At 37.4% G+C, this 27,575-nt stretch overlaps 1 protein-coding gene and 1 pseudogene across 2 annotated transcripts in view; one reads left to right on the top strand and one right to left on the bottom strand.

Annotated features, from left to right (window-relative positions):
- Positions 1–565: 565 nt before the first annotated feature.
- LOC306882431 (butyrophilin subfamily 3 member A1-like) lies at positions 566–26,000 on the top strand. Its single transcript, XM_079437043.1, has 4 exons — positions 566–693; positions 14,023–14,370; positions 14,942–15,217; positions 24,099–26,000. Exons 1-4 carry the CDS (start codon positions 645–647, stop codon positions 24,203–24,205), a joined length of 780 nt encoding a protein of 259 aa, XP_079293169.1. The 5' UTR covers positions 566–644; the 3' UTR covers positions 24,206–26,000.
- The window catches only part of LOC306882578 (protein archease-like), a 24,035-nt pseudogene continuing 21,674 nt past the window's right edge, over positions 25,215–27,575 (bottom strand). The window contains exon 9 of the transcript in view: positions 25,215–25,301. The product of the transcript in view is annotated as a protein archease-like (transcript). The remainder of the gene's footprint in view (positions 25,302–27,575) is intronic.

Below are 27,575 nucleotides of genomic sequence, written 5' to 3'. Positions count from 1 at the left end.
ACCATACTTTACATAAGATATTTTAAACAGAAATGTCAGGCTTCTGAAATCTAATTTTCTGAGACACTGAATTTAGGATATTCATACTAGAGCAGATGTTTTCTCGATCACGCAAACACTAAACAGCGCCGTGAGATCCAGCGAAGAACACACGACTGATATAACCTAGTATCAGTCGATATCAGCCAACTCCTATAACCTAGTTTAAATACAGATAAAACACTGTGTGCAACGATACAGTCAGAAAGCCTTTCAGTCTACAAATCCCCATCGTTTACCATAACTTACTATAGTAACACTAACTGCACCATGGTATTGTGGCAGGTTTGTGCATTTATAATAAATGTATTTAGATGACCATATGCGTACGCCATGAACCACTGCTCTAATGTATTAATACTTAAAGTATTTTCTGTGGCCAAGAGTTGATATAAACTTACACTTATCAGTTGATGGCAATTTATTTCTGCTACAGTTATCACTGTCAGCCGATATAAATAATTGTAATTACTTATATCCCCTTTGAGCTCATAGTTACATAATGTAACAATGTTTGTGAGAACAGAACCCTCCTCGTGACGCAGTTACATCGCCGAAAAACCCGAGAGCAATCTCCATCATCAGGATACTCTTCACTTCTTCACATGAATATGTGGTGTTTTCATCTGCTCTGGATCTTACTGAGTCGTGCAGGTGAGTGCGAAGATTTGTTTGGCGTTTTGTAACTAATATATATATATATATATATATATATATATATATAGGACCGCTAAACCGAGGCACTTTGCATGCTGAGACTGTCTTTAGAAATTGTATTTGCTTTGCCATAAGGGTCGAATTAAACCTAGAAAGTATAATTAGGTCGTTATATCTCACCATTTTCTTCCTAGAAAGTTTACCATGCGTTTTAATTGCATCCCCTTCTCTCTCAATATGTGTTTAACTCGTCTTAAACAAACTGAAGTTTCTTTTGGGCACTTGAGTATCAAGCAGCAATTTCTCTTGTTTTCTTGTGAACCACTGAAGTGGAAAAAAAGACCTTCAGTGTGAGGAGAGGTACTTGATTTCAATGTTCATTAATATCCATGTTAACAGACAGACACCTTCAAAAACTTATTTGTTTGAAGGAAATAGTTGTAATGTTTTTTTTTTATGATGTATGATTTTCCTAGTTTTATTTATTTGAATGAGTTGAATGTTTGAAATCCTCTCAGATTTCAGTGTAAACTTTTATTTTGGAAAGTTCTCAAAACGACTGGCAGGTGAATTTGTGGGATATTTGGTTTTGTTTTAAGAGGCAGTGGATTAAATGGGAAATTGGGAGAAATAAATTCTGCTGCTGTTTGTTTGTACCTGGCTTTGATGGAGGGTTTTGTTATTCAGAAAGCATGTACCAGAGGCATTTGTGCGTGTCATGGTCTGCACAGACTCTGCCTTACACAAATAAACTTGTGATTAGACAAGAAGACAGAAGGAGTCTGTCTGCACTCATCCATGAATATGTATAAATCATACAAGTGAGTGGAAAAAAACAAAAGAATTCACATGAGGTTAAGTAGAACAAAATGTTTTAGCTTCTGAGTGAACTCTTTCGTGAACGGCAGAAGTAATGGACAATTTATTGCATATTTCAGTGGACAAGTCCCCAACATCTCCGTCCATAAATCATGGCTTGAAAAAATAAATAAATAAAAGATCCCATGTTAAATGTGCCTTTTGTCCAGTTGGACACGCAGACACACAGTTCTGATAAAACGTTTTATGATTAAATATTCCAGACAGTTTCAATGCTGGCTCAAATGTTGCCAGCATTTTATCAAACAGAACAGACTTTTTTATTCGAAGGCAGAGTTCTTGTCCTGTTTTTGTGCATGCAGTAGGCTGAAAGCATTCATTGTAAAAGAGAAAAGGCAATTTCTCTGGTGAAGTATGTTCATTGTCTCCTCATTCCTTTAGTTGCTTTTAAAGTCACAGTCTCATTCCATTCTAACACTGCATGTAGATGCAGTTTATACCAAGCATTTTGGATGTTTGAGTCAAATATTTGGATGCATGGCAGCATCTGCCTGTATCCTAGGGTTCTTTAGTCTTCATGCAGTGTTGTTTTAGTTAACCTTTTTCTGCAGTCGTCATTCATCCTTGTGGTCTTACGTCATGTCTGGAAACAAAAAGAAAGCAGCTGCTGCTTTGGGCTTTTTTTGTTTGTACAAAAGTACAGGCCACTTTCTGTTCTAATCATTTGCACCTGGTCGGATGCACTTGTTGCTTTTTGGTATTTGATGCAATAATTAAAGTAGGAGTGGACTAGTTTTTCCACACTAAGATTTTTTTTAAATGACATTTAAATAGAAAACAGTTATTTGACATTTTAAAAATATTTCACAATATCACTGTCTTTACTGTGACTTTTGAATGGTAGTGTAACTTTTTTTTTTCTCTCAGTATAGTCCAGTTAAAAGGAAATAACATTTTATAAATGCTATTTTTGTCTTAACAGTGTTTAATTTAGTCATGATACATATATGAAATATGCATTTGACTGCAGTGACCCAGTAAAATATATGCTGACAGAAAATTACTGGCTATTATGTTTACAGAAAACTGTCAAAGAGAGTGGTTGTGGGTGGGTCATTGGCTCCAAGCATGTTTGATAAAGGAATAATCCACCCAAAAACGATCATTTTGTTATCATTTTCTCACCCTCATGGCATTCAAAAACTGTATTTCTTTTTCTGTGGAGCAAAAAAGTAGATACTTTGAAAATGTGTCTGTTTTTGGTCCAAAAGAAATAGTCATACAACAACATGATGATCCCTTTAAAACGGATCATAAAAGCATTATGTGAGGACCTACCCTTGTGAAAAAGAAAAAGTAAAGTAAAGTAAAGTCGTGACGTATTGTCAAGTATGGTGACCCATACTCGAAATTTGTGCTCTGCGTTTAACCCATCCAAGTGCACACACACAGCAGTGAGTAGTGAACAAATGCACACACACACACCGTGAACACACACCCGGAGCAGTGGGCAGCCATTTATGGGGAGCAGTTGGGGGTTCGGTGCCTTGCTCAAGGGCACCTCAGTCGTGGTATTGAGGGTGGAGAGAGCGCTGGACATTCACTCCCCCCACCTACAATCCCTGCCGGCCCGAGACTCGAACCTGCAACCTTTCGATTACGAGTCCGACTCTCTAACCATTAGGCCACGACTTCCCCCTGTGAAGTGCACTTAAGTATACTTTTATAAAGTGTGCTTATTGCAGAAATAACATACTTTAAAAGAACACACATAAGTACAAATTAAATGTTATTTTCGACACTTAAATACATTGTATTTGTAATTAACTTCAAAAGTGCACTTTTACTGCAATTAAGCACACTTCTTTTTCACAAGGGTTGGATTTTCCAGAACATCTTTATTCAAAAACCTAATTAAACTAATGCCAGACCTGGTAATTAGATCTCTAGTTATAGAGCTTATAATGAAAAAAAGGTCTTGCTGAGAGGGTATGGCAGCCTACACAAGGGAGGCTTTAAAGATGCAGACAGGTAAATAAGGATTCTCAGAAATTAGTTTTCCATGAAATGCAGTTTGGTGTTGTGCTAATGGGAAAGCAACAAAATCAGCAGCCATTTCAAGGCATATGGGTGTGTAAAGAAGTGTCATAAAGAGTAAATGTTCAGAAATGGACTTTTAAATTTCAGTTACAGTTGGCTTCATATAAATACACATACATTTAGTTGCTGAGGTGTTTTGAGTGCATTAGAAGGCTGTTGAAAAATTAGATAGGTGTGTCAATTGAAAGGAACATGCTCTTTAAATAGCTTTTGGATATGGTTAAATCTGGTCTTCAGACAACTATCTGAAAAGATAACCGTGAATTCATACCTTCTATGTCTGGTTGATAAGTGGTGTATCATTGTGTTGTATTTAAGGGGATTTCTAGGGTGTTAAACTTTGGAAATATACCCCTACAGCATAGACTTACTGAAAGGATCTAAGCCGGATCTAAAGAGTGATACACCAGAATGTCCTTCAGACAGGAAAGATGACACCAATCTAGTGGTTTATTGAAGAATATAGTCTTACGTTTTAAAGAGGGTGTAAAAATCCCCATACACTTTGTCGGAGGGGCTTCAGGCCCACCTACATGCTTGAAAATAAAGGTTATATAATTGCATTGATTTTGGAACCAAATGGAACCATTTTAATAGAATAAAAGGTTCTTTAATTTAATAGAATTTTTAAAAATGTTTTCCACACTAAGAAAAAAATGGTTCTTAAGATCTGTTCACAGAGTGGTTCTTTGGGAAACTAAAAATGGGTTCTTCTATGGCATTCCTGGAAAACACCCTTTACCTTGTAGTGTAGGGTCAAATCAGCTAAAATGGGCTAAATAAGGTTGTAGCGTCATATCTCTTTAAATTATTACAGAAAAGCACAATAACTCATCTTGCATTGTTGCGTCAACACTTGTTGACATGTAACAACAATTTGTATTGGTCTGAGTTTTTTTAAGGCGGGCAGGGCAGAGTGTTACATGAAGCTCGTCGGAGAAGTTGTAAGGTAATTTAGCCTGACAGTAAATTTCTTTAATCACTAATAAGGGTACTAAAGCAATTATAAGTAAACTTACCAACAAAGCAAAGAATGAACAATGTTCTGACACGCTCTTTCAAATAAAAAATTTCATTTATAAAAGAAACATTTTATGTAGAAATGGCTGGTTAAGCTAAAATGAACCACAATTTTCAGCTAAAATGGGCTGCACACACACACACTTTTAGACAGAAATTGAGGGTGAAAATAGGTTTATAGGCCTAGATATGTATCCATACAAAAGTCTTTAAAAAAAAAAAAAAGCATTGCAGACAGTATGGCAGGAGGACAAGCAAAGAAAGGGAAAGAAAGGAAGATGTCTGTGAAATGGGCTGCTTACACACACACACACTTTTTCACAGAAACGGAGCGTGAAAATAGGATTATAGGCCTACTGTAGACCTGTATCCATACAAAATCTTAACGGTCTTTAAAAAAATACAAGCATACACATGCACACAAAAGACACCAATGCACAGAAACACACACCTATACAACATGATCAGTTCATTTTTAATTGCATTAATTATTCATTCAACTTTCTATTTAATGAAATGCATTTATGCATTCTCTTTTTATATTGGTCCATTTGAACTGAACAGCTGGCCCATTTTACCTTAATGTTGTGCTGTGGCTCAAGAAGGTACCTGTTGATACTCTAACTCTCATAATTTTAAAACATTTAAAAAATATAAATATATTTAAGAGACCCTGTTACGACCCTTCTTTGATTGTTAAGCGTCTAGGGACTAAGAAGGGGAACATTAGACCAGTTCGGAGCAATGTCATAATTCAGTCTGTGTGTGAGTGAGTGAACACCAGAGAGAGTAAATCAAGTAAACGTGTTTTATTATTATTAAAGACTGTAACAGGTATTTGCAAAAAAAAAAAAAATTAATATAAAATAGAAGAAAAGCTAGACACACCGGCAACCTGGGCCTGTTAGAGAACTGGAGAGAATGAAGGGAGCCTGGACCGTGCCAAAAGAAAGAAAACAACAGAACCAAAATAAATCTTACTAACCCCTTTTAATCTAATTCTGAACTAAGAAAAGAAACATGTGAAAAGAAAACTTCAACGTCCAAGACGTCATAACTCGACTACACTACATAACCAAACAAAAACATACAGAAAATGGCACAAGTCCCTAACCTAGGGTGTCTAGACAACGAAATAAACCTAAATGTGCACCATGTAAGTCACGTGACATAACTTACCTACCCCCGTCACCGCCAGTCCAGTTGTAACAAAACTTTGAAAAGCTTTCTAAGGCTTTCAAGTATCAAAGTACAAAGGCTTCAGGACAGCAGTTAGATAAGATGTCTTACATGGCCGTCAAAGCACATTATGAACTAAACCATACAAACGAAGCCAAAACAAAAGGACACAAATTAACCAAGAAAAACCACAACACAAGTTCACAAAGACCGGCCCCTCTAATACCCCGGCGTTTCCCTTTTATAGCACTGCTGGACGTCAATCAGCGAGCACGATCCCTCACGTCATCACGCCCAATCAACTCGTCCCGAATGATTGATAAGCGAGACGACCAATCTGCGTGCCACCTGCGAGAGTGAAAGTACAAGAAAGAAAAAACGAGAGGGCAACAAAAAAAGAAAACCCAGAAAAGAGAAGAATACAAAAACAGAAAAATACTCAAACAACAACAACTCAACATCACATATAGGGATGTAACACCCCCACGTTTAAGAACAAACATATCGTTTGTAAAAAAAACAAGAAAAATATATATATAACCAAACCAACAAGTCACCTACAATATCTAAACTCTAGAAAGAGCGTCAGCAAGGACATTATCAAACCCCTTTTTATGATGAATTTCCAAGTTGTAACTGCACAAACAGAGCCCAACGCATAAGTCGTTGATTTACATTATACATACGAGACAAAACACAAGGGGGTTATGATCAGTGTATACGATTGTAGGCAAGTTAGAAGAACCCAAATAAACTTCAAAGAACTGTAGTGCTAATAGCAAAGCTAAGGTTTCCTTTTTGATCGTGGAATAGTTTACTTGATGTTTATTAAACTTGCGAGAAAAAAAACACACTGGATGATCCACCCCATCAGCGCCCTCTTGGAGAAGGACTGCCCCAGCACCAACTGCGCTCGCATCGACCTCCAACTTGAAAGCACGCTCAAATTGTGGGCCTGCGAGAACTGGACTAGTACACATCAAAGCCTTAACATTTTCAAATGCCAGTTGGTACTCTTCAGTCCACGCAAAGGTTTGCTTAGGGCTAAGTAGATTAGTAAGAGGAGTTACTACAGTGGAAAAAGTCTTACAAAAACTCCTATAATAGCCAACCATACCTAGGAATCGTCTTAGCTCTCGCCGAGTAACGGGTAAAGGGAACTCCGTAATGGCCGCGACTTTCGCTTCCACCGGCTTTACCTGTCCATGTCCTACTTGTTTTCCCAAATAGGTGACCGTGGCCTGGCCAAACACACACTTTGCCAGGTTGAGGGTTAAGGAAGCACGTTCCAAACGTTCGAACACACTGCGCAACAAAGAAAGATGTTCTTCCTAATCATTGGAAAAAATCATTAAATCATCCAAGTACGCATTACAATTGGGTACACCAGCTAAAACCATTTGAATTAATCGCTGAAATGTAGCTGGTGCGTTTCGCAAACCCGAATGCCATAACATTATATTGTAAAAAACAATCCGGAGTTACGAACGCAAAAATGTCAGATGCACGCTGTATTAATGGTACCTGCCAGTATCCTTTGAGCAAGTCGAGTTTACTAACAAATCTAGCAGAACCAATACTGTCAACACAATCTTCCATTCTAGGGAGTGGATAACAGTCGGGGACGGTAACGGCATTTACTTTACGGAAATCCGTACAGAAACGAAAAGCACCATCAGGTTTATTAACCAAAAGGCAAGGAGAACTCCACGAACTATAGCTGTGACGAGCTAAACCATTTTCGAGCAAATAGTCAGTTTCTTTCTTCATAGCAGATCGTTGGACAGCATTCATTCGATAAGCATGTTGCTTTATCGGTTTCGCATCTTGAACATCAATATCATGTTGTAACACACTAGTTTGGGACGGAACATCCGAAAACAAAGAAGTGATGAGTTATATTACCTCATGCATTTTCTCATCAGGCAAGTGAGAAAGATAGGAAGTCAACTTTGTTAGGATAACAGATTTATCCAATTTACTACATTGTTGAGGAGTATTCCGTAGCAACAGACAATCTTCATCTGCTTTTGCGACATCTTTTTCAAAAGACAAAACTTCAGACGTAACTAAAACTGCTGCATTATCGATCGCTTGTTTGTCATCATTATTTTCACGAACATGATATGCTTTAAGCATGTTCACGTGACAAACGCGGGTTTTGCGCCTTCTTTCAGGAGTACATACAACGTAATCCGTATCACTAAGTTTCCTGACCACATTGTATGGACCTGTAAATCGAGCTGTCAATGCCGAACCTGGATTAGGTAATAATACCAACACCTTATCCCCAGACTGAAAAGATCGTGCAACTGCTTGCCATATTGTCCTATAGATCCTTCATCTCAGACTGAGCATCTTTCAGAAAGTTACGAGCAAACGACTAACAGTCTAACACATTCATTCTATTCTCTGTATTACTTTCCATCATTTTATCTTTCAAAACCTTTAATGGGCCCCAGACAGTATGTCCCGAGTGATTATTGCACGCTCTCACGAACGGCAAACAATACTAAAGGGATTCCCTCATCCCAATCTTTATTCGTTTCCATACAATATTTTTTCGAAGCATGGCCTTTAAGGTTTGGTGAAACTTCTCGATTGCACCTTGGCTTTCCGGGTGATATGAACTAGAAACTCGATGTGCTATAGACAAAGACTCCAAAGTTTGATTGAAAACTCGCGACAAAAAATTAGAGCCTTGATCTGTTTGAATAACTTTGGGAAGTCCAAAGATGGAGAAGAACTTAATCAACGTTTTCAAAATAACATGAGCCTTTATATTGCGCAATGGAACCGCTTCAGGAAATCGAGCCGTACTTCAAACGCTTCTCCCATAACCGGAATAGGAGACAGTGGAGCGTGCGGGATTACCTGATTTGGTTTACCTGTAATTTGACAAGTATGACACGTGCAACAAAATTTAGCAACGTCTCGTTTCAACCCAGTCCGAAAAAAATGCTGGAGAATACGATATGTTTTTGTTACCCCCAAATGTCCAGAGAGTAAGTGTTCATGAGCTAAACACAATACAGGAGTACGATACTTACTTGGAACTACCACTTGATATATAACGTTCCAATCCAAATCCTCTTCAACCTTAGAAGACCACCTCCTCATTAATAAACCATCATCTAAGAAGTATGCAGTGTCCCTTTTCTTCGCAGCCTTGGAGCTAGTAACAGCCGAGAAACATTTAGTCAAAGATGAGTCATCCTTTTGTACAGCAATGATCTGAAAACGAGAAATTGGTAGATCCAAAGAATGAAAACTTTCCAGCAAACCCGCTGAACTTTTCGCATTAGAACCTCACATATCATTTCTCTTGGTTTCAAAAATGTTCTCATCCTCTGCTAACACATGCCCCAGCAATGAATCCGCTAAATCAACTTGCTCCACAGCCTTAGCTGACCGGGCCCGGGTAACCACACAAGTAGAAAACAACCTCAGGATGGAAATGAGCAACATCATTAGAATTTAAACAAACCGTCGGGAGGTCAGTCACCTTTGGCACTGGCAGCACTTTACAAAAACAGAAAAATACAGACAGACCCATGCTAATTTATAAGAATATCATTAGATATATCATAGCTTATTTGATGGTATTATAAGTCATTTACCAAAACAGGGCCCATTTTAGCAGACTTCACCCTATATACAGAATATATTTGAGATTTGAGGTTGGATTTTTGGGGTACAGTAGGAAACTCCCTAGCAACTACTAAAACATTGCTGGTTGCCATAAAATGTAAGTACTTGGGAAAGATTCTCGGAAATGACTGGTACCAGGCCAACTCCAACATAGTTGTGGCTCATTTTGCACAGGTAAGCACAACAGTTTCCTCACTGTGATTTAGTCAGGAGCACATTTAGGAAATGCTTTGAATGAGGTATTTTATCTGGTAGTGTACTTTTTGTGAATAAGTTAATCAGTCGATCACTACTATATGCTACTGCAATAGACGCAATTTGCAGTATTAAGGTTAACGATTAATCGGTTAATTGATCATTAATTTAAACGGAATTGTGGAAATGATTGAAAATTGACACCCCAAATGTATGTGTATATATATATATATATATATATATATATATATATATATATATATATATATATATATAAATTTATTTATTTATTTATTTATTTTATTTTTTTATAATTGTGCATTCATAAAGTTAATTTGTTTAAACTGGATTGTTGACCCTGAAATCACAGGCAGGGGGACAATTTCAACTACAGAATTCAAAGTAGAGTTTGTTTCCTGCCCAGAGCCTCCTGAGAGTCATAATAAAAAAATAAAACCCTGCTGGTTACTTAAGAGGATAAATTCCAGATCATATTAATCTTATACAATATGCTGTTTCTAAGCTTTGAAAGCTCAAGTTTTATTCTGTCACGCACACAGAAAAATAAACTTTATCCCAGATACAGACAAATAGACAAATAAGCCTTAACTATGTTAGAATGCTGTTCATTGACTTCAGCTCGGCATTCAACACAATAATCCCACAACAGCTCATAAATAAACTAAACCTGCTGGGCCTTAACAATTCCCTTTGTGACTGGATCCTGGACTTTCTAACTGGAAGACCTCAGTCAGTCCTAGTCGGCAACAACACCTCGAGCACTACAACACTGAGCACAGGTGCCCCACAAGGCTGTGTGCTTAGCCCGCTGCTCTTCACACTGCTGACCCACGACTGCACTGCCAAGTTCAGCTCCAACCACATCATCAAGTTTGCTGATGACACAACAGTGGTAGGTCTCATCAGCAACAACGATGAAACACACTACAGAGAGGAAGTGGCACAGCTGGCTGAATGGTGTGGCACTAACAATCTGTCCCTCAATGTGGAGAAGACAAAGGAGGTTGTGATGGACTTCAGGAGAAACTCCGTTGACCACCCGACAGCTTGACTGTGGAGAGAGTCAGCAGCACTAAATTCCTGGGGGTGCACATCACAGAGGATCTCACCTGGACCACCAACACCATGTCACTCTCCAAAAAGGCACAACAGCGCCTACACTTTCTCCGCCGGCTGAAAAGAGCAAGTCTCCCTCCACCCATCCTCACCACATTCTACAGGGGCCCCATTGAGAGTGTGCTGACCAGCTGCATCAATGTCTGGTATGGGAACTGCAGTGCTGCTGACCGCAAGACCTTCCAGCAGACAGTGTACACAGCTGCAAAGATCATCGGTGCCCCTCTCCCCTCCATCCTGGACATTTTCCTTACACGATGCTCCAGCAAAACCAACAGCATCGTGAAGGACTCCACCCATCCCTCCCACAGTCTCTTCCAGCTCCTACCATCAGGAAGATGGTACCGGAGTATCATAGCCCGCTCCGCCAGACTACTCAACAGCATTTTCCCCCAGGCTGTGAGCGCCCTGAACTCAAATCACCCCGCCCCCCTCTGAAACCCCATGCAAACCCTTACCTCCTGAAACATGGGCCAGCCCCCAAAACACCCCCCCCCCCCCCCCCCCAACCTTACCACACCAAAGAAAAAACTGTATGGAACTTTTTTTTGTGCAATTCGAAGTGTGCTACACACAGGTGAGTGGGGCCTGTACAAACCACCTGTAGTACCACACTCTCCTCTATGTGCACTATGGACACTTTACACTATGGACACTTTACACTATGTGCACTAGACACTTTACACACACTGCTGCGTTTACACAATCCCACAAAAGACTCGGCAATATATGTATGTTTACATGCTCATGCACTACAAATCATCCTGCACTGTTCCCCAACCAGCTGCTTGACTCAAAATGTCTCTCTTTGCACATGTACAGTATTTGTGAAGCATTCGTATAGTTTGTATTTTTTATCTTCTATTTTTTAGTTTGTATAGGGTAAATACTTATATATACTTATAGTTAAATATGTCAGTTGGTTAGTTGTGTATAGGTTTATAGTGTTTTTTACTTCATTGTTGTATGTCTGTATTTATGTAGCACCGTGGTCCTGCGAGGCACGACATTTCGTTCCACTGTATGTCCCCACATGTAGCGTAATGACAATAAAGCTCAACTTGACTTGACTTGACTTATCTGATTGAAAGAGATTAAAGAATAGGGATGTACTAATATTACAGTTCTGGCTGATACTGCTCATTATGTCATCATTAAGTCATTATGTAGGAGATAAAGTACATCCTGCTGGTTATCATCACAGAATAAACACCAACAGGGTGGTCTTGTCTCATTTAGCCTTAAATCCAGGTGGATGTACAATATATTATTACATGGCTGTTTAACCCCTTGGTGCTCTTTGGTCATTTTTGACTGAAAGATTTTAGATTTTGAAAAATGGGACAAAAAATGTTTTGCATGCTAGGCATCACAATACAACAAGTGTATGAAAGACATTGAGACGTATCTTTTACAGATTACGTTTAACAGACGTTAAATCAGTAGATGGCGAAAAGTGTCATCTAAAGGTAAAAATAGTCAGAAATTAGCCAATAGGCTGACCAATATCAGCTGATATTGATTAAAAAATACTTAAAGTGCCACTATTATGTTATTTGAAAGGTTCATAATTTGGTTTTGGGAATCCCCAACAACAGGTTTACCTGCATGCAAGTCACGTAGTCCATGACAGACAGATTAATAATAGCTAGTCTCTGTGGAAATACAGTACTACTGTACATTAGTTGATCATAAAAATCTTTAGTCACGGGCTGTATTGAGTCGACTCCTTCTTTTGAGAGACAATAACTTTATGATGCACTTTCAGCTTTATAACTTTGCAGACTGTTTACATTCACATACAGCTACACGCTGCATGAAAGGTAATTTTTTGAAAATCCATAATAGGGACACTTTAATATCAGCTAATAACTGATATAATACTGATATATTGTGTATTACAACCCAGGAGTATCTCCGTAATTCTTTGCAACACAATTTTGCTTTGAAGGTTTGTTTCTTACTGTCCCTGAGAAAAATATTGTCAAATTACATGTAAAACTTAGATTTGACAAAGAAGATTGTTTTTCATTGGGATTAAGTTGTCAGCTATGTTTAAACAAAACAAATAAAATGTTTTAACATAGTTTATTGTAGTGTTTTGGATGTCCCCAGCACGTGGCTACATATTGAAATTGGAAATGTTTACAATATTTATGTTTTGAAATTTTAAATTGCATTCTTCAATAACATCTGCAAAATCACGGTGTGAACCCACTGCACGTGGGTTGCCTTTGTGAAAGCAGGGGTTTTCATGCTGATCTTGTTTTGTGTAATCACGCGGCAGTAACAAGCTCCAAAGGCAACAGCCATGGATTTAGACCATTTATCATCACACTAGTGTAAACCCAGTATCCACATCCTTCTGTTGACATCCAGACAATGCCTCTTTTACCAAACGTGCTCGGCCGTACTCCCAGTGAGCAGTTCTAGAAGCCTCTTCATATATATACATACGAAAACCCACACTGAATGTTGCTCTACGCAGATGCATGTGCAATAATTCTTTATGGTTCATTGAACAAGCATGAAAAACATGTTTAAAACATTTAAAGATCTGTAAAGCGTATTTGGATTTTATAAAATTATTTTTAAAGTACAGTGTCCTGAAAAAGCAGTGTTTCTTTTTAGCTGAGTTTATATACATGCCAGATGTGTGCTTCAACCAAACATCCTCTCAGTCTAATCTTTCTTATCTCTAGACTCCAGCTTATTTGATGGCATTAGAAGTCACAGGGCCTGTTTTAGCAGACTTCACCCTATATACAGAATATATTGGAGATTTGAGGTTGGATTTTTGGGGTATAGTAGGAAACTCCCTAGCAACTACTAAAACACCTTATGCACCTTATTTAGATTAAATAGCTGGTTGCCATAAAATGTAAGTACTTGAGAAAGATTCTCGGAAATTACTGGTACCAGGCCAACTCCAACATAGTTGTGGCTCATTTTGCACAGGTAAGCACAGCGGTTTCTTCACTGTGATTTAGTCAGGAGCACCTTCAAATGAGGTCTTTTATCTGGTAGTGTACTTTTTGTGAATAAGTTAAGCTGACCTAACCCAGTCTGTTACAGTCCGTAAGATTGGAGTTTAGGGGATAAGTATGATATATATATATATATATATATATATATATATATATATAATATATATATGAGTTTATATACATGCCAGATGTGTGCTTCAACCAAACATCCTCTCAGTCTAATCTTTCTTATCTCTAGACTCCTTTATCGTCACAGTACCCTCCAGTCCTATACTTGTGGTCCGTGGAGCCATGGAACTTCTTCCCTGTGAATTTGAACCAGACTTTAACAACTCTACTTTGGTGATCACATGGCAACGGCAGGAAGACTCACGAGTGGTCCACAGCTTCTACTACATGAAAGACCAGCTCGATCGACAAAGCTCCGATTATCTTGGCCGGACAAAGTTAAATCATGAGGGACTTGCTGAAGGAAACGCATCCCTGAGTATAGCCAATATTGGACTGAAGGATGCAGGGTACTACATGTGCATAGTGAGCAACAGCAAGGGAACTGACAGAGGAGTGGTGCAGTTGGTTTACACGGGTACCCCAGTGTTATTTTAGTATCAGTGAGATACTATTTGAGTTTTTTTTTTGTAGATTTTATTTTTATTAATATTATTTTTATATATTTTTAATTGTAATTTTTTTTAATGTCTATTTTTGTTCAGTTTTTGTTAGTTTAGTACATCGTTAAACTAAATGAAATTTTTAAAGAAACGTTTAAAATGTTATTTCCGTTAAAGTTTATTGTTATTTTAAGGAACAAAGTTTAATATGGTTTTAATTTTAGTAATAACCATGCTAAACAATAGTCAAGTTAAAGCAATAGTTCTGTCATTATTACTCATAATATGTCATTCCAAACCTGTATGTTGTAATGTTTTAGGAGCAACACAAAATGAGAAATGGGAAAATGGGAAGTGACAATATATTTTTTTGTAATATTATAGACAATAATGCCATTTTTTCCCTTTGTTTACATTGAAGTCTTGTACTCTGTACAATGTATATACTAGGTCACATAGATTCATATTCTGTCATTTAATTTTTACTTCTAATAGTTTGATATAAGATATGATCTGGAAATCATTGGATGTGTTTTGTGTCTTCAGCCTTCTGTTCTGAGCCGAGATTAAGCATCCTTCTCAAATCCACCGATGTGACTGTCCAGTATGAGATGGAGGGTTACCCGAGGCCAGAGGTCATGTGGCTGGGGTCAGAAGGTCAGAATCTCACTGACGACCTGGAGGTTTCATCTGCATCAGACGGCGGACTGTACTACTTAAAAAGCAGCTATGTAACCCAGAATCCAGTGTTCAATGTCACATTTACTCTGAAAACCCCTGCTGCGCATCAGGAGCTGCAGAGGCATGTTAACTACAGCTATGGTAAGCACTGCTTTCTGAGATAACATTGTATTTGTTTGTATTTCATCAATGATTTAATTAGATTTTGTGTTCAATTGTTTACCCAACTGCTGTTGCAACTTTGGCATTTTTTACTTGTTTTACGTTTTTGAAAGAAGTCTCTTATGCTTACCAATGCTGCAATTATTTGATTTAAAATACAGTAAAACAGTAATATTATGAACTATTATTACAATTTAAATTTCTATTTGAATATATTTTAAAATGATGCAGCTCATGAAATATTTCTTATCATCATCAGTGTTGAAAACGGTTGCTATACTTTATATTTTTCTGGAATACAACATTTTTTCAGGATTCTTTGGATGAATTGAGAGTTCAAAAGAACAACATTTATTTGAAATAGAAATCTTTTGTAACACTGTAAGTGTTGTAACTTAAACCAGCATACAAAAGCAAAAGCTCACTTAGTAAATGGAGTAAACATCTTTTTTGTGGTACACCAAGAAGGAATGTCATGATAAAATGGGAGTACTTCAAAATACTTCCCATTGGAAAAGTAAAGATCTTATCAAGTAGCACACAAAAAAAGAAATGATCTTATCGATCTTATTATCTAGCAGTATGCAAAAAAAAAAAAAAGGAAAGATCTTATCAAGCAGTAGGTATTAGAAATAAATATCTTATCAATCTGATTTAGTAGTATAAAAAAGTTAAAGATCTTATTTAGTAGTATGTAATAAAAGAGAAGTTATCATCAATATCTAATCTATAATCTAATCTATAATCTAATCTATAAGATTTTATCAAGCACTAGGCCTACACAAAAAACAAAGATCTTATCAAGCAGAACCCAAAAAAACGGGAAGATCCTATCAAGCAGTATGCGAAAATGTAAACATTGTATTGATCTTATCTAGCAATATGAAAACAAACTTAGATCCTAACGATCTTCTCAAGCAGTACACAAAAAAGTAAAGATCTTGTCAAGCAGTATGCAAAAAACATGAAGATCTTCATGATCTTACCAATATGCAAAAAACGTAAAGATCTTGCCAAGCAGAATAAAACGTAAAGATCTTATCGAGCAGTATGTAAAAACAGTAAAGATCTTATCAATCTTATCACGCAGTGTGCAAAAAATTTAAAGATCGTATCAATTAGGGATGCATCGATCTGATACTCAGTATCGGTATCGGCTCTGATACTGGCGGATATCGGTCAGACAAGACCAATCCAAATACGATATTGTGTGCATTCTGTGTCATTGTTAAGCCCCACGAAAGGCACAAAAACATTATAAAGCACCATTAAATCAAAGTCAAAGTGTTCTGAAGCCGTTCCATAGTTTAATGTCAGGTACAGATGAATATTTAAGCCAAGTTCAGGTAAACTCTTCTCTCTGCTGGAGCAGTCTGTTATCCTCCATTCAGCAATCAAACCGTGTGTCGTGTTTGATTACGACAGTCAAGACAATGAAACTCTCATAGTAAATGAAATTTAAAACTGTTAAAAAAAGACTCCATAAACTAGCTCACAGATTCAATACGCATCAATATCTCTTTCATTTTTGCTTTGAAATGTTCTATGTGTCGCTTCAAGTGCATTATTCTGTGCACGGTTGTGCCGTTCTGTTATGGAGCCTTTCGTATTATAATACTTTTGTGCAATGAAAGATTATTAGTATGCTTTCTTGTTCTGTCCTATGATAGGACAAATAGTATTTATGTCATAGACAATGTTCCCTCTAATGTTTTGTCTTGCTGAGCAAAACCTTTCTCTACTGGGCGGAAATTTCCGGCCACCTGAGCAAAAACCTAACCAAGCCTCTTTCACAAAACAGCTTGCAACATTAAGACATAAGAGCAATTATTGATAATTCCAATTCAGAATACTGTCAAATTTGGGGCAAGTAACCAAGACTGACATCACGTGTTCCATGATAGAAATCACAAGCTTCTTTAGATTGATTTTTCCCCCACACATAGAAGACAAGGAACCAGACTGAAATTCCTTTGCTCACAGGACATGTCCTTTAGGTCCTACACAGAACTTCAAAGAAACTGTATTTTCCATATGCACCTAAAAGCATCTTGAAAGGACTTATGAGCAACTAATTATTTTCTATGCAGAACCCCATATTATGTATGTAACCCACACATTAGACTATCATGTTTTAATCAAATATTATGTATGTCTTTTTAATCATTATTGAATAGCTGAAGGATTCATATTCGTGTTTGGTATGAATGAGTTTGAAAAATCAGCCGGTGAGTCCTGTGAATCTAGTGAATCTCAACAGTTTATACATGTAGAGGAAAAAGCCGAAACAGATCGACAGACAAATCGATGGCACAAACAGGGAGCGAGACCCAAAGGCAATCGAGACATCAGATTATCACGAGTATCTCGTATTGCTGCCGTAGCATCCTCTACCCCAGATACGGCTATGACAAGACTTGTAAACACTGGTATCCTACCACCCCCGATACATCTTGAGAACAGATTTGAAGCATTAATGAATGTGGGTGAGAAATCCGCAAATGTGACTAAACACGGATCGAATCAGCCAACAGCTAACATCGCTACTAACAGGCGCTCAAGGTCGAGCAGACAGCGGCTTTCAGCTCAGAGCGCAGCCGAGCCCAGGACTCTGATAGTGGGAGACGCTATTATCAGAAACATCAGTAGCAGGACTACAACTACATACTGCTTTCCTCAAGCAACCGTCTCTGATGTGAACAAAGAACTTCGGAACATTCTGATGAAGCACAAGACTGCAAATCGAGTCATCATCCATGTGGGGAAGAATGATATTTGGAAGGAGCAGCCAGAACTCCTTAAGAAGGATTTCAGTGAACTCTTTGAAACTCTTCAAAGTCTTGAAGTTCAGTCGTTCATCAGTGGACCACTCCCAGCAAGGGGAACTAACATGTTTTCACGGTTGCTTGGCCTAAATACATGGCTACAAAGAACCTGCAGTATAAAAGGAGTCAACTTCATCGACAACTTCAATCTTTTCTGGGGCCACAGACAACTGTTTAAACCGGATGGCCTCCACCTAAACAGACTCGGTGCAAGAGTGCTAAAAGACAATATCTATTTCTCCCTCCGTCATCCTTCAGCGGTGTGTGCCAATCTACTCGGCCTGAATGGCACACACACACCTGGACAGAATATGAGTGACCACAGGACTTCATGTCAGCTTTTGAGTCAACATGTGGCTGACACATTTCACAAGGACACTGATAACACCACGCAGCCACAACAAGCACTGCTCATGGACATCCCAGCTGAGCCCTGCCCACAGAGCCCATCACATGCAGACTGTGACGTATTACAACAGCTCCAAGACTCAGCACCCAAGGACGACTTTCTGGAAAACAGCCAGGGAAGACAGGACAACATCTCACAGCCACCGGAAACACCAGAGCCAGAGCCCTGCTCACCAGACACACTTTCCCTCTCTCCAGCATCTCCACTTCTAAGCTTCTCACAGAAAATGGAGGAACTGGTGTATGCTGGGACCAAACTCTCCCACTCTTTCGCTGCAAGCCCCCAGATACCAACTAACAAACGGCGGGCCCCACAACCACCAAAGACCGCAGGCCCAGCTCACCCTCCTCCTCCTGCGAGAGCTCTCTGGCCGCTCCCACAACGCCAGGGCCCAAACCCCTCTCCATCTGGTGTAGGAGAACCAAAAACAACTGATAACAGCTCTCAGTGATATGTGTCGGGTCCCCGCTATATTAGCCACAACATTCACAAATGTTTACAGACAAAGCGGGAACCCACTGTGCCTGTAGCCTCCTCTATTTCTGTTTTATCACGCGATAGAAAGTCTAAGGCCTTCTCAAGCCATACGGCTGACCCATCTAACCTGCGGCCTATAATGCATCAATCTAAGATTGCTGTAGAGACAAAATGTAATTCCATCAAGTTAGCATTTTTAAAAATTCGCTCACTTAAAAATAAATCATTTCTGATCAACGATTTAATAATCACAAACAACATGGATTTTATGTTTCTAAATGAAACATGGTTAGAAGACAGCCTTAATGAAACAGCCCCTCCTAACTTTAATTTTATAAGTATCTGCAGGACTGTTAGGAGAGGTGGAGGTGTAGCTGCTCTGTTTAAAGATGTTTATCAGTGCAAGCAAATGTAATTTGGTCAGTATTTGTCTTTTGAACACCTAGGCATTGTGCTGAAAGGTGCTCCACGCACCCTGTTTATCATTATTTACAGGCCTCCAAAATATTCTCCAGACTTTGTTGATGAGTTCACTGAACTGTTATCAATGATTTCCTTAGAGTTTGACTGTTTTGCTATTGCAGGGGATTTTAATATCCACATAGATAATGCAGAAATCAAAACTACAAAAGAAATTATAACTATTTTAAACACTTTTGACCTGAGTCAGCATGTGCACGGACCCACACACAATCGTGGACACACTCTAGATTTACTCATCAGTAGAGGTCTAAACATCTCATCCATTGTAATTAAGGATGTAGCACTATCTGATCACTTCTGTATTTTCTTAGATATATTGATCTCGGTCACCACTGAATCTAGATCTGTCTCTATTAACGAGAACACTAGTGCACAATTTATGAAGGCAATATCATTAACACCAAGCATTTCTGCAGACCCCGTTGATCTTCTCCTGGAGTCATTTAACTCAAAAGTTTAGAATGTTATTGATTATATTGCTCCGATAAAGGTCAGCAAGAAGACGGGCAGACAAAAATCAATTTGGAGAAAATTAACAGCAGTTCAGAGCATGAAAAGACAATGCAGAAAAGCTGAGCGGATGTGGCGGAAGACGAAACTCGAAATTCACTATAGCATCTATAAAGACAGCCTTCATGCTTTCAATGTGGAACTAGCCACAGCTAGACAGACTTTCTTTTCAAACCTTATAAACAGTAACTTAAACAACACTCGCACTCTTTTTGCGACTATTGAGAGACTGACAAACCCCCCAAGTCAGATTCCCAGTGAAATGCTCTCCGACAGCAAATGCAATGAGTTTGCTTCCTTCTTTTCTGAGAAGATCAATAATATCAGAAAGGAGATTGGCACATCCTCAAGTTATGCAGAGGTCACACCGATTCGACCGCAATTTCAAAAAGAAGTGACTATGTGTGTTTTAAAAAAATTGATAACAAAATTTTGGAAGAAATAGTACAGCACCTTAAATCTTCAACCTGCTATCTTGACACACTTCCCACATCCTTTTTCAAAAATGTGCTTAACTGTTTAGAAGCTGATCTCTTAGAAGTGGTGAACGCCTCACTTCTGTCTGGGACTTTTCCAAACTCCCTTAAAACTGCAGTTGTTAAGCCCTTTATGAAAAAGCGCAATCTTGATAACACCATGTTGAGCAACTATAGACCCATATCAAATCTTCCTTTCATAGGTAAGATTATTGAAAAGGTAGTTTTTAATCAGCTGAACAACTACTTAAACTCAAATGGATACCTGGACAATTTTCAATCTGGTTTCCGAGCACATCACAGCACAGAGACAGCACTCATTAAGATAATAAATTATATTCGCCTCAATTCTGATTCTGGCAAAATATCAGTGCTGGTACTACTAGATCTTAGTGCTGCGTTTGACACTGTCGATCATAACATACTTCTAGAGAGACTGGAAAACTGGGTCGGGCTTTCTAGGATGGCACTCAAATGGTTCAGATCATACTTAGAAGGGAGAGGTTATTATGTGAGTATAGAAGAGTATAAGTCTAAGTGGACGGCCATGACATGTGGAGTCCCACAAGGCTCAATTCTTGCACTGCTCTTGTTTAGCCTGTATATGCTCCCACTAAGTCAGATAATGAGGAAGAACCAAATTGCATATCACAGCTATGCTGATGATACCCAGATTTACCTAGCCTTATCTCCAAATGACTACAGCCCCATTGACTCCCTCTGCCAATGCATTGATGAAATTAACAGTTGGATGTGCCAGAACTTTCTTCAGTTAAACAAGGAGAAAACTGAAGTCATTGCATTTGGAAACAAAGATGAAGTTCTCAAGGTGAATGCATACCTTGACTCTAGGGATCAAACAACTAAAAATCAAGTCAGAAATCTTGGGGTGATTCTGGAGACAGACCTTAGTTTCAGTAGTCATGCCAACTAAATCAGCATACTATCATCTCAAAAACATTGCAAGAATGGAGAAACTTGTTCATGCCTTTATCAGCAGCAGGGTGGATTACTGTAATGGTCTCCTCACCGGCCTTCCCAAGAAGACCATTAGACAGCTGCAGCTCATCCAGAACACTGCTGCCAGGATTCTGACTAGAACCAGAAAATCTGAGCATATCACACCAGTCCTCAGGTCCTTACACTGGCTTCCAGTTACATTTAGGATTGATTTTAAAATACTTTTACTTGTTTATAAGTCACTCAATGGCCCAGGACCTAAATATATTGCTGATATGCTCACTGAATATAAACCGAACAGACCACTCAGATCATTAGGATCGAGTCAGTTAGAAATTCCAAGGGTTCACACAAAACAAGGGGAGTCTGCTTTTAGCTATTATGCGGCCCGCAGTTGGAACCAGCTTCCAGAAGAGATCAGATGTGCTAAAACATTAGCCACATTTAAATCAAGACTCAAAACTCATCTGTTTAACTGTGCATTTGTTGAATGAGCTCTGTGCTATATGTCCGAACTGACTGCAATTAATTTTATGTATAATCATTTTCTTTAAATTTATTTTAAATCAATTTCTATATCATTTTAAAATTCCTTGTTTTTATTATTTTTATTTCCATGTTTTTACTGATTTTTAATGTCTATTTCACTTTCTTTTATGTAAAGCACTTTGAATTACCACTGTGTACGAAATGTGCTATATAAATAAACTTGCCTTGCCTTGCCTTACTATAATGTACACCTGTGTACACTGTGTTTCAGATGAGCTTGTAAGTTTGGGATCATGAGTAGATCCTTTCTTTCTCCAAACTTTAGCCTTTCCATCACTTTGGTCCATATAATCAGTCCATAAAACCTTGTCCCAGAATTTTTGAGGCTCGTCTCCTATTCTTCTTGCTAATGAGTGGTTTGCATCTTCTGGTGTAGCCTCTGTACTTTTGTTCATGAAGTCTTCTGCGAACAGTAGATTGTGATACCTTCACTCCTGCCCTCTGGAGGTTCTTGCTGATGTCACTAACAGTTGTTTTAGGGTCTTTCTTTACAGCTGTCACAATGTTTCTGTCATCAACTGCAGATGTTTTCCTTGATCTACCCGTTTGAGGTGTTACTTAGTACACCAGTGGTTTCTTTCTTCCTCAGGAGACTCCAAATGGTTGTATTTGCTATTGCCAGTGTTTGTGCAATGTTTGATTGATTTTTCATCTTCTCTCAGCTTCACAATTGCTCGTTTTTCACCCATAGACACCTCTCTGGTTTTCATTTTGGTTACACGTCTAACTATAAATGCAGTCTGCACGGATCTGAAACTAAGCGCAGACATTCAGTGCTATTTATTGTTTGAATAATCAATTAATAGGACACACCAGGGCAACGAAACACACGTCAGTCACATGGTCCAATACTTTTGGTAACATGAAAAATGGGTGGGTTCAAACAAAAGGTGCTATCTTCTAAGTTGTGTCTCAGATCCAATGAAAATACCTGTAAATAAAATATGAAATGTTAATCTCTCATCTCATATTCATCGTTTGATGTCAAACCCAAATGTTTACAAATAAAGTAATTGGCCTTACTGTTCCAATACTTTTGGAGGGCACTGTATGTCCTCTGAGTTAGAACAGCGATTGTGAAAGAGAGAAGGAACGTTATACCAGCAAACAGCGCTGGAAGGTGCTAATGCTTATCAGTAAATTAGTGGAAAATGAATAGAAATGTTGATTCTGTCTGAGCTATATTTAGCTTTAAAACGAACATGCACTAGTGTAAAGATAGCCTAACAGATGTGTAAACTGAAAACTATTTGAGCTTTATTAAAATTATTTGCACTGATTTATTGTGTTGGATATATTTTGTTCCTTTGTACGGTGGCTCAGGAGTCTTTGAGTCAGACGTTAAGAAGCTGAAAAAAACAAAGGTTTGTTTTTTGTTTTGTTTTTTGAGATAATGTAATCTTGTTCAAATTTATTTAATAAAATTGGTATCGAAAAAAAGTATCGTTCAGGAACTGGTATTTAAGTCAAGGTATCGGTATCGGAATCGATATCGAAAATTTTTGAACGATACCCAGCCCTAAATTTAAAAAACCAACCTACAATCCCTGCCGGCCTGAGACTCAAACTCACAACCTTTGGATTACGAGACTCTCTAACCATTAGGCCACAACTTCCCCCATGACAGTCTTTCACCCGAGCAGGGATGAAAACATTATACATGTATAATGTTAGAAAAGATTTCTGTTTAAAATATTATGTTGTTCTTTTGAGTCTACTATTCATCAAAGAATCCTGACAAATATTTTCAACATTTAAAATAATTAGAAATGTTTCTTTAACAGCAAATCAGCATATTAGAATAAGGATCATGTGACACTGAAGACTGGAGTAATGATGCTGAAAATCCAGCTTTGTATCACGGGAATAAATGACATTCTAAGATACATTCAAATAGAAAACATGAATGAATTTTGAAGTTTCACAATATTGTTTTTACTGTGTCAAATAAATCCAGCCTTGGTGAGCATTAGATCTTACACACCCCAAAAGGCATCAACTGTTATTTAAAGTCAACATAAAAATGTACGCATTAACAAAGAAAAAATAATTTGACATTGAAAATGTTGAATATAATTGAATATCCTGTTTAAAATATCAGTACAAACGGTTTTAATGTATATGGAGTCACCTGTCAGTAATATGTTCCTCTCGTCTGTCTTTTATTTTAGATGGGAGCATCAGTAAATCAGTCGTGGCTCTGTCTGTATTGTGTTTTTTCCTCCTGTGCTCGACGGGGCTGCTGCTATGGTTATACTATCATGACAGGAGAAAATGACCTCTCATCCATACTGGATTTATGTAGACCAAGATTTGCTGGAAATTAACGTGCTGTGCTGAGCACCAACTACTACTGCTATTCCAAAAGTGCCTCCAACATTCTTTATAGGCTTGTATTTTTATATTTAAATGAATACTGCTGCTCTACTAGGCTTTATGTAATCCATATTAGGGAGAGAAGCACAAGAAATCATTTTGAACAAGTTGAAGTGTGAGATTTTTGTTGCTGTTTTGTTCACTAGCGACTATCCTGTCAATTTTAGGCTTTTTAGAGCATTCATTAAAAAAATGAGTGAGAATACTATAATATAATTAGAATCTTTTACAAAAATCATATTTGCAAAATTTATGGCTAATTTGGAATGGCTGTTTATGGAAAAAGATGTTTTTAGAAACCTAAAGTGACAGCAACAGTAACATGACCATGCTAACCAGCGTAACAGCACTAGCATGGGTTTAAGCCAGGACTATCAATCTTTTTTTAGTCAGCTCAGACTGATACATTTAAAAGCACTGATTAAACAAATGTTTGTGTATGTAATTTTCATATCAGAATATTCAAGACAAAAACTCATTCTATACCTGCTGATTTTGAAGGTTTTTGTTATGCAAGTTTACTTTCACTATATTATTAATGTTAACAAGAAATGTTTGTATTGATGTATTTTAAAATGTTTCACTTTTATTAACTTTAGTACAAAAAAGAGCTTTAAAGGTGTTTTTATCGATTTTAAATCATCTTTACACCAAAACCAAATTTAACCAAAGAAAGCATTTTCAGATCATGAGTGGTTCTTGTTTGTAAATTACAAAATGAAAATAAATAATAGCATTATTAATAACAATCAAAGAAAAAAACAGTATTTCAGTCATATAATCCACAAAACATTTCATAGTTTAAGAAATGACACCTCTCATATGTCCATTCCAACAAGAAGGTACAATCTTTTAAAATCATGCCATTTAACATGAGGTATTAAATAATATGTAACTTGTGTTTTTGTTGTTTAAATATCGATGATGACAAAGATATCTGGTTTCTCTGTGTCATGTACTTGCATAGCAGAGTAGGTGATTGCTTTCACTTCTGTTCCCTGTAAAACAGGAAAAGAAAAGCATTAAATCTTTGCCCCTAATGCCTGTTTAAACAAAAGAGTGTGTAATATATGCACCAAATGGAATCAGTTAACAGCCTGTGAAGCAAAATGCTGGGAGTCTGTAATAAATCCACTATTAAAATGTTTGTAAACCATTGCTTCCAGCTTCAATACGAGTCCTCTATCCATAATATTTCTTACCCCTGCAGTGAAAAAGTCATCTTGGAGAGAAATATGCACAAATCAAGCACCAAAACAGTTCTAATCAAATATGTTGGTGATGGACTTTCCTTTACTAGAGGAAGCATTATTGATTATAGACTAGTATTTTGGCCGGAAGCAACGATTTAAAGTTGGGATGTTTTTATCAGCTGTTTAAACTCTCATTCTGACGGCACCCATTCACTATAGAAGATCCATTGGTGAGCAAGTGATGGAATGCTAAATTTCACAGACGAATCAAAGTCACCTACATCTTGGATGACCCAAGGGATGAGTAAATGTACTGCAAAATGTCATTTTTGGGCTTAAGCAGCCCGGGCCAGACATAACAGCATTCCAGTGTTGTGAATTTGGGTCTATGTCTATGTATTTGCTCAAACATTGGTCGTTTTATTCACCACTGATTCCTATCACTTGTTTACTTGCTCTGGATAAAGGGATCTGCTCAGATAAATAAATAAAGCATGTATACACAAACACTTTCAAATATGAGATTATATGAAACACCTGTAACAACAAACAGTAATCTGCAGTGGAATAGCCATAAAGACTCTAATATGAGCTTTATTATGTGTGAAAGAGATTGCACTGAAATAGTTTAATATTCCACTATCAATATTTATACATTTGGAGAGAGAAATTAGACATGCAACAAACAATACTGAACACATCCTGAATCTATGAGAAACCTCTGTCCTTGGCAAAAATAAAACAGTGCATCATGAGTTTAACATTAGGCTGCATATTAGTTTAGATGCACAGCATAATGTCACGATTACGTTAAAGATTTAAAGATTACTGTGTTGCATGGGGAAGGAATTATGGAGGAATGTGTTCCCTAGACAAATAAAATTACAGGATTTTAAAAGACTACTGTATAACACTTGGTAAAGATCATGAAGGAAACACTATTTAACAGTATTTATGATGCATATAATATACACAAGCCAGTATGAACATTTTTAACTACTTGAAATCTTTAAGACTTTATGGAACTGAATCTGAGATTAATTGCATCATAAATTTAATTTAAATCATGCAAATAAATGATATTTTTCAGGCTGGTGCATACATCTGCACTATGAATATGAACTGATATATTTTTCTATATTCAAATGTAAATACTTGAACATATAACCTCATAACCTTTTCTCTATGGAAGCAGAATAATGACAATAGTTTTTGAAACATAAAGAATGCTGAATTCCACAAATCGAAAAAAAATAGGTGCATTGCAGTTAACAGTGCTTGCATTTTAATGCCTTGTATTTCCAGGGCTTGCATTTTTAGTTCCTGAAATTTAACATAGTTGTTTATTTAAGCTGTGAATATTTCAATTCACAGTCCTACAAATATATCAATACCACGATTCGTTTTAACAGTAAGCAACCACTTTATATCGACATAAAAAGGAGTTCAAAACCGCCTAGGTGTATTGTTGCTGCAAATGTAAACCGGAGAAATCATTGACGGGCTTTCGCACCAAAGGGGCCGTCTGACAATTCCACCGACTGGGTTAAAACGTCCAATGTATTTAAATTAAAATGACTTTTAACATTTAAAATAACACACTTTCAAACTGTAAAGCTTGTAATGCTCATAGTGATTTACTACAGATGAGATTGTGCCAATACCGGCCTTTTTATATATGTGCAGTACACAATTATTTACATATAAAAAAAAAATCCCTGGAAAGATATATATATATATATATATATATATATATATATACACACACATTTCTTTTTTTCCTCAAGGTCCAATGGTTGTAGTACGTTGCTAGGTACAAAACAGATTTACTACAGGTTAGATTTTGCCAATATCTCCCTTATGGTATGTGCAGTACACAAATATATTTTTTGAAAAAACTACATAAGGGTTTTTCATGTTCCACAGGTTGTAATACGTTGACATTTTGCCAATATCTCCCTTACTGTATGTACAATTTACAATTATAAAACAAAAACTGTAAGAGCCCAAAGGTTGTAGTATAAAATATTGATGTACTTTATTTATATTAAGGGAGGTATTAGCAAAATTTCACCTATG

Source organism: Barbus barbus (genome assembly GCF_936440315.1).
Source record: "Barbus barbus genome assembly, chromosome: 16".
In the NCBI taxonomy this organism is placed as follows: domain Eukaryota; kingdom Metazoa; phylum Chordata; class Actinopteri; order Cypriniformes; family Cyprinidae; genus Barbus; species Barbus barbus.
The sequence above is the reverse complement of the archived record's forward strand: the minus strand, read 5'-3'. Positions and strand labels throughout refer to the sequence as shown.

Excerpts from the sequence above, each read along its gene's own strand:
- LOC306882431 (XM_079437043.1), top strand. The coding sequence starts at position 645 with ATGAATATGTGGTGTTTTCATCTGCTCTGGATCTTACTGAGTCGTGCA. Across the intron at positions 14,371-14,941 it reads GGTGCAGTTGGTTTACACGG|CCTTCTGTTCTGAGCCGAGA; the intron begins GTACCCCAGTGT and ends TTGTGTCTTCAG. Across the intron at positions 15,218-24,098 it reads GCATGTTAACTACAGCTATG|ATGGGAGCATCAGTAAATCA; the intron begins GTAAGCACTGCT and ends CTTTTATTTTAG.